This window comes from Diplotaxodon limnothrissa, linkage group LG19 (genome assembly GCF_057381915.1).
Source record: "Diplotaxodon limnothrissa isolate DT_005_m linkage group LG19, D_limnothrissa_male_GT1.1, whole genome shotgun sequence".
In the NCBI taxonomy this organism is placed as follows: domain Eukaryota; kingdom Metazoa; phylum Chordata; class Actinopteri; order Cichliformes; family Cichlidae; genus Diplotaxodon; species Diplotaxodon limnothrissa.
This window is the reverse complement of record NC_140614.1, coordinates 2,655,124-2,663,215: the sequence shown is the minus strand read 5'-3', so window position 1 is coordinate 2,663,215 and position 8,092 is coordinate 2,655,124. Positions and strand designations below refer to the sequence as shown.

At 40.2% G+C, this 8,092-nt stretch overlaps 1 protein-coding gene across 1 annotated transcript; it reads left to right on the top strand.

Annotated features, from left to right (window-relative positions):
- Nucleotides 1–5,402: 5,402 nt before the first annotated feature.
- On the top strand, nucleotides 5,403–7,589 carry LOC146611554 (gap junction alpha-10 protein-like). Its single transcript, XM_085343458.1, has 2 exons — nucleotides 5,403–6,833; nucleotides 7,551–7,589. Exons 1-2 carry the CDS (start codon nucleotides 5,403–5,405, stop codon nucleotides 7,587–7,589), a joined length of 1,470 nt encoding a protein of 489 aa, XP_085199584.1.
- The last annotated feature ends 503 nt before the right edge of the window (nucleotides 7,590–8,092 follow it).

Genomic DNA, 8,092 nt, shown 5'->3' with positions numbered 1-8,092 from the left:
TATATAAAGAAATAAGAAGCCAAGGATTCCTTCAGTAATTACTTCCTCTTTTAGATCCCATTCCTACAAGACTGCTCAAAGAAGTCCTGCCATTAATTAATGCTTCAATCTAAAATATGATCATTCTATCTCTATTGATAGGCTACGTAACACGGGAGTTTCAGTCAGGTTTCAGAGCTCATCACAGCACAGAAACAGCTTTAGTGAAGGTTACAAATGATCTTCTTATGGCCTCTGACAGTGGACTCATTGGCGTTTGTTACTTTTGACTATTTTATTACAGCAATTAGAGCTATTAGAGATATTAAACATACTGTGCTGTATTGGTTTGAATCTATCTGTCTATCTAACAGACTCCAATTTGTTCATGTAAATGGAGAGACCTCTTCACACACTGAGGTTAATTTTGGAGTTCCACAGGGCTTCGTGCTAGGGCCAGTTCTGTTTGCATTATACATGCTTCCCTTAGGCAGTGTCATTAAAAGCCACAGCATAAATTTTCACTGCTATGCAGATGACACCAATCTTTATTTATCCATGAAGCCACATAATAGATATATATATATATTTACACCACAGGAATGTCTTAAAGTCAGAAACACTTGGATGACCTCTAATTTTCTGCGTCTGAATTGAGATAATCCTTAAAAGTCTTAGAAATATGGTATCTAACCAGATGCTTAATCTGCATGGCATTACCTTGGCCTCCAGTAACATTGTGAGGAACCTTGTAGTTGTTTTGGACCAGGATATATCCTTCAAAGTGTATATTAAAAAATGATGACAGATGGCCACAACTCTGTGAGCCTGGTTCTGGTGGAGGTTTCTTCCTGTTAAAAGGGAGTTTTTCCTTCCCACTGTCACCAAAAACCTGTTCATAGGGGTCATCTGACTTTTCTCTGTTTTCTCTGTGTATTGTAGGGTCTTTACCCTACAATATAAAGTACCTTAAGGCAACTGTTGTGAGTTGGTGCTTTATAAATAAAATTGAATTGAATAGCTTGCTTCATGACCACTTTCCTGACTGCTGATAGTGCATCGCAAAAACAGAAACACACACTGGGTATGTTGTACTCATGTCATAGTATATGTCCCTAAATGTGGGTGTTTTTACACAAAGTGTCATTGCTTAGACAAAGTCCCACCCTTGCAGCTCAGATGTTAGTCAGGCAGTTGGGTGTAGCTCCTCATAAAGCTTGCATTTGTTGTGTAACACAGTGATCCTGGTGTGACATCTAGCATTTGGCCTCAGTGGCCACAGCAGTAGCTTCTGAAGGGAAAATCAAATCAATGCTTCATTGACTCTGTCAGAAAGTGATGGAAACCTAATTAAAGGCCCTACAGGCAAAGCTGGTCATTTTATGCAGGCAAGCAGTAGGGCTCTAAAATCAAGCTAGTAATATGCACTATTACTGCGATCTGTGTTCTATGGGAGGGAATCTGTAAGCACAAACATGTATGAGAGACAGTTAAATGTTAATTGTCAGGGGAAGTATAGAAACCTTTCAATTTCATTTTTTGCTGTGGAGTTTTCAAAAAGCTGCAGAATGTTTGTTTGCTACAACTTTTCAAATGTCCACATAACTGACTAAAGAATTCATCACAACATGAAACAAATATGCGATATATGAGAATGTTTCTGCAGCAGCTCAAGTCAGGAGACTGCAAAGACACTGTACCTGTCCATTTTGCAGAGACCCTTCAGTCACAAGATAATAAATCAAATAAGAATGTGAGTCATTTACTCAAAAAAGTCAGCTGGTACAACATACCTTAGCCCTTGTTGGAGATTTAAAGCACCTCTGCAGTTGCTTCACTTCAGACACTGAAGCTGGGCATCCCCATTTTTATATTGTCTATGTAATTGTGTTTTTCATAATCACTATGTGTAACACGACATACTAGTCCTATTGCACACTGCATTGACAGTGTGAGATCAGTGTTTTAATATCATCGTGACATGAATGCAAAAACATGTGCTCACTGACTGGATCTGTGGGAAATCGTTCAATAGTTAAAATATCATCTAAGCTAAATGTTAAAGTATTTTTAGAAGAAATAGAATACACTGTCAAAATAGGAGTGTCAGTGTGTTTTTGGCCAAAGTCATGAATATTCTTTCATTACCTTCATGTGAGAGTTTACAATAAGCCTGTATGCACTTTGTTGGATTGAATTTACACAGCAGGGTTTGTAATGTATCTAATCACATGCATAAGACAACTCCTAAAGTATAAGTTGTTTACACTGAGGCAGGTAGGACATAAACCATAAAACCACAGTCTCTACATTAGATGAGTGAACTTTTAACTTTGACATTAAGATGTCCATGCTGGCTCAGTTATCTTTAGGTTGAGTATACCAGAAGCAGGCCCTGTGCGAAAGACCAGCCATAAACATAAACATAAACTCTCTCCACATGGAAGAATTATATTGAATGCACTGTTTGGAGTTGGAACTGTTGGCGTGGGAGAAAGGAGTAGGGTGGGGGCAATGTCCCGTCGAGAGGCAATCAATGCTTACATCCTGTGAACTCTGCATGTAACACGGGAAAGCACTCACAACAAACAAGCAGCCAGAAAACGCACAGCCATATAGAACCAAAGAGAGAGGAGAGTTCTGGGATGTGGACTGGAGTTTTGGATGGGCACAAAAGAACCTCTAGATAGCTCAATGGGGTAGCCGTACAGACCCATTTGGTTCCCAGGATAAACATAAACACAATGAAGTGCATCAAGAGGCCAAGAGGGAAGCCATACCAGTAACATGTAAGTGCTTCTGAAATGGTTGATGCGTTGAAACGAAAAGATCTGTTATGTCATCCTCTCCAATGAGGCCCTGAATGACTCGCGTAAGCTAGTTTTCTCAAACGACCAAATTAGTCTTCCCATATGGAAAATAAAGAAAGAAACTTTAGTAAATGTTTATGTTTAATATATGTATTGTGTGTGTTGTAAGACCTATATTCTTTATACTGTGATTTACCTTAAAATGTCACCTATTTGATTTTCTCAGGCTACATAATTATAAGAACAGGGATGATATAACATAAATTAAAAAACCTATTATTGGATTGAATGGGAAACATTTTTTCACTCATTGTATGTACTTAAAGTTTTGCATTTTGTTGTGGTTATTGTAAAGCAACAGAACATTTTTCCAACTGAATTTATGACTTTGTAAATAATAACACAAGAGCATTTAGTTTGCGTATCTACAGACACTAACATCCAGTGTATAGTATGCATTTCTATTGCCAGTCCCTTTTTTTCTCAGGCCTTGAAGCAAACCAGGTATGGTTTAAAGAATAAAATCATTGGCTCAAAGTCATCTTGCTTTCAAACAGCCCTAGACTCTTGTGTGAATTTCTATGAGGATAATGATAATGTTAGTGGAAATGGACTGCATTTATATAGAACTTTTCAAGTCTTACCAACCATTTAAAGTGCAACATGCAACATTAAACAATATATTCATACACACACATACCGTAATTGTCGGGCTATAAGCCGCTACTTTTTCCACAAGCTTTGAACCCTGCGGCTTTTAGTCAGGTGCGGCTTTTCTATGGATTGTCCGTGATTTTTGTCATATCGTAAGACGATTTGTTTTGTTTGTTCCGCTGTTGTACGGCACTACGTTGCCTGGCGGAAGGGCATGTGATCAGACACACAGTATCGGGGTTCAAGAGTGGTGTGTTGGTCACGTGTCCATCCGCCAGACAACATAGTGCCGTACAAGTAGCGCGAAAAACAATGCGAAAAGCAAGTTATGCTCAACTCCACCGGTGGAATCTGACAGCGTGGAAAAGTGTGAAAACATCAATGATCACCAACGGATTTCGAAGGGCTGAATGCTGCATGATGGAGAGGAGGACACCGCCACGGCCCTTCTGAGGGTGTTCGACTCTGACACTGACAACGAGGATTTCTTTGGTTTTGAAAGTGACAACGAAGGAAAGAAGCTGAGAGTGGATGACGAAGCCATCCTGAGCCTGTTTGTATCCGACACTGGAGAAGAGGACTTTGGTGGTTTTAGTGGGCAGGAAGATGGTGGTGAATGACTGACTTTTCTTCTTGTTAAAGCCGTGTCACTGCACCTGAGCCTAAAAGGTAGTCCGAATCTATTTTTCTGGTGTGCTGTAGGTTACTGTTATGTACTACATTTGTTACTCATTTATGAAGCACAGTACATGTTTCCTACTTGTAATTACCGCTACTTGTACATATACCTAAAAGGTTATGCAAATATGTACCCATAACTTGTTTTTCAAAATATTAATAAAAGTGATGCGTCTCCAAACAGCCATCTCTTTCCTGACAATTCCCTTTGTGCATATTCTCTTACATATGATAAGTCAACATTGAAACACCTGCGGCCTTTAGTCAGGTGCGGCTAATGTATGTACAAAACAGGATTTTCCCCTGATTTTAGCTTGTGCGGCTAATATTCGGGTGCGCTTTGTAGTCCGGGAAATACGGTATATATATAACCATATATTCAACTTTTGTCTACCTTTCATCCATGCTCAATTTAGAATCCCATTTGACCTAACATACATATCTTTGGATTGTGGTAGGAAGCTGGAACACCCAGAAGAAAACTGCGCAAGCTAGTCATGGGTCTCCTCATATTCCTTATTTTTTTTATGCTTATTTACGTTAACTATAAAGCTGCTGTGTTATAAAACAGCAAAGTCCCACTGTATCTTCTCTTAGCTCTTCACCCCACATTTGATGCAGTTTTGTTACCGTTTCTTTTTAGTTTATTGCTGAATTTGTACACAAACAGGTCAAAATTATATCAGCTGGGTTCATAGGCTGGAATCTTGGTTGTGCGTTGTCCTGCATATAAGGGCATTGATGTGCATGCTCTGCAGGGCAAAATCTGTGCAGAAAAGTGTGCAGGCCATTGTTTGTTTGCAACCATTCTGTCTTCTTGTGTTTTTTGTATTTTTGGCGCTATTTTAATGATTATCAGAAAATACAGTAATCACATTGGTATCTATAGAATTGTCATAAATAGTAGAATCTGTTGATACAATGAACAATATTTAAAAGTTAATTTAAAAGTTAATATTTAAAAGTTAACTGTGCATGGTTCTAGCCAACATGCACAGCGGCATGGTGATTAGCACTGTTTCCTCACAGCATGAAGGTCCTGAGTTCAATTCTGCCATCAGGCCCGCGTCTTTCTGTGTGGAGTTTGCATCGGGTACTCCAACTTCCTCCCACAGTCCAAAGACATGTAGTTAGTGGGGATAGATTTACTGTAAACTTGGATTTGTGGTAGAGAATGGATGGATATTAAAATGTATTGTGTTTTGTGTGATAATGGGTTGTGTTTGCATGCTGTATCTCCACAGTTTGAGTATGTGACAGTGACATGGTGAGAAGCTGACCATGGGTGACTGGAACCTGCTGGGCAGCATCCTAGAAGAGGTCCATATACATTCCACCATTGTGGGAAAGATCTGGCTTACTATACTCTTCATCTTTCGCATGCTTATTCTGGGAGCAGCTGCTGAGGATGTATGGGATGATGAGCAGTCAGAGTTTGTCTGCAATACTGACCAACCAGGCTGTAAGGCAGTCTGCTACGATCGTGCTTTCCCCATTTCCCTAATTCGCTTCTGGGTCTTGCAAGTGATTTTTGTGTCTGCGCCTTCACTCGTCTACATGGGCCATGCTCTTTACTGCATTCGTTCATTGGAGAAGGAACGTCACCGACGACGGGCCCAGCTAAAGGAGGAGCTTGATGAGGCTGAGTTGGCGTTGGATGAACAAAAGCGGGTGGAAAGAGAGCTGAGGAGATTGGAAGAGCAGAGGAAGGTGAAGAAGGCACCTCTGAGAGGCTCTCTATTGAGAACATACATCATCCATATCCTTACACGCTCCGTGGTGGAGATCTGCTTCATCCTGGGCCAGTATATACTATATGGTGTCCAGCTGGAGCCTCTCTATAAGTGTGAGAGACTGCCTTGCCCCAACAGCGTAGACTGTTACATCTCTAGGCCCACAGAGAAGACGATATTTATGGCCTTCATGATTGCCATCGCTGGTGTCTCACTTTTCCTAAACATTCTAGAAATATCCCACTTAGGTATCAGGAAAATCAAACAGGTGTTGTATGCAGAGAGGTACACAGAAGATGACAGTTTGATTTACAAGTCCAAGAGGAAGTCATCCCTACCACATCTCTGTGTAACAAGCAATGTATCACCTCACGATGGGCCTTTAACTCAAACCTTCAAAGTGATTCCAGGGGCGGACCTGAAACCGAGTCATTACAACAGTGGGCTCAAAGCCAATCGGGACGCACCAAGACACAACAGCTTGGCTCATGTGGGGCACAGTCAAACCATCTATATCTATCCCCAAGCAAGGAATCCACCCACGTCTGCCCTGAGCTGTGCAATCCAAGCTCCCCAAACTAGTGAGGGTTCAGAGGTCCCCACAAACCTGGACCTCAGTCAAGCCTGGATCCCTGTCATGTCCACTGCAGATGGGACTCAAACAAGCCACAAGGACATTCATGAGGAAGACCATCCTCACCCCAGCCATTTGGAAGCTCTGCTGGCCAGTAGCAACGTCAGGCCCAGAGCTATTCCAAATCTTAATGAAAATGAAAGAAGGGAGTCAGTGGGGAGCGAGTTCCTGATCCCCAACACTCGGAAGACTAGCTTTATGATCAGGCCGCCATCTGAGAGCTTGTCGTCCATGACTGGCTCCACAAGTCCCTCCTTACATACATCAGAAGAGTCAGATGAACTGGGGTCCTTGCAGGGAGACATGCCGATGATGCCACCAGCCGGAGGCCGAAGAATGTCAATGGCAAGTAAACAGCAGTCTCATGTGCCTAAATAACAGAACACAATTGTCCAGAAAGTTGACCTCAGCTATTCAAAGTCTAAATTAGACTGTACAGTACTATAATTATATACACACAGAACTGTATGTGTAATTGTAGATACTCTACTTGTGAATCTAGCTAAGGCCCAGTACTATCGATTCAGTATTCTGTGGAAATAATGATTAGAATTCCAAATTCCCCTAAATTATTAGAGATAAAGGCATTAAATGGCTTCTCATTTGTTTGACCTCTTGTCAGAAATTTAAGGACAAATCAGAGTTACAGAGTTGGCAAATAATTATTTCACTATAATTTTAATTGAAAAGCTCAAAATGTCAGTCCTAATGAAATATTCAAAATTGGAACATATTGTATTTTTATTTTATAAGACAAATTTCATGCATGGTTTGCCAATGTTTAATTGTTCTGAAATTAAGAGTAATTAGAATAGATTAGAAATTAAGCATATATGTTAAGCACACATGCTTTAACAGATTTTTAAATAACACTGCATTAACCTTAAGATCCCATGTCTAACTAAACTGGTTGGTCCAAAGCTGCATAGTAGCCCTGACACAAATAAAATAAGTTTTATAATAAAAATAATATAATAAGTCATTCATCTTTTTGCTTTTTCTGAATGTGATGAAAATGTGCCAATACATTAAATGTCAGAGTTGTCTTTTTGTCTTTTCCAGAGTATGTTTCTGGATATCTCCTCAATCATGAAGAAGTGAAGAGATAAGGCTAATGTCATGGCTGTAAGAGCTGTTGTCCACAACCCAGCTAGGTCACAAACAAGGGAGAAACTGTATCAATGATCCAGCCATCAACATTGATCCACTCGAGTCACATGTGGCCCAAACCACTCAGCCATGATGAGGCAGCAGACTCAGTGCCAAAGCACCTTACAATGTCTACATGTTCACATTAATAGAAAAGGATTTTTTGAAAATGGACATCTTTCAGTGTGTTGGCCAAATTTTTGATAATTTTTAAGCAAAAAACAAAAAGAATTATTAATCATTGCGCTTAAGAGGATCTGTTTGTTTCTGTAACATGGACTTTATAAGCTTAAATACCTTTTCTAAGTCAAAGACTTCATTAGAATGTGTGTGTGTGTTCTGGTTGCTCCTACCTTGGTGCGGACCAAAATCTGAAAGTTACTGTACTGGTGGGAACCAACAGCCCTCATGGAGACCAAAATCCAGGTCCCCACGGGGTTGAAGGCATTTTTTAC

What these genes read in the sequence shown, in the direction of transcription:
- LOC146611554 (XM_085343458.1), top strand. Translation starts at nt 5,403, where the DNA reads ATGGGTGACTGGAACCTGCTGGGCAGCATCCTAGAAGAGGTCCATATA. An exon ending in GAGGCCGAAGAATGTCAATG is followed by an intron (nt 6,834 to 7,550) that starts GCAAGTAAACAG and finishes TGTCTTTTCCAG; the next exon opens with AGTATGTTTCTGGATATCTC.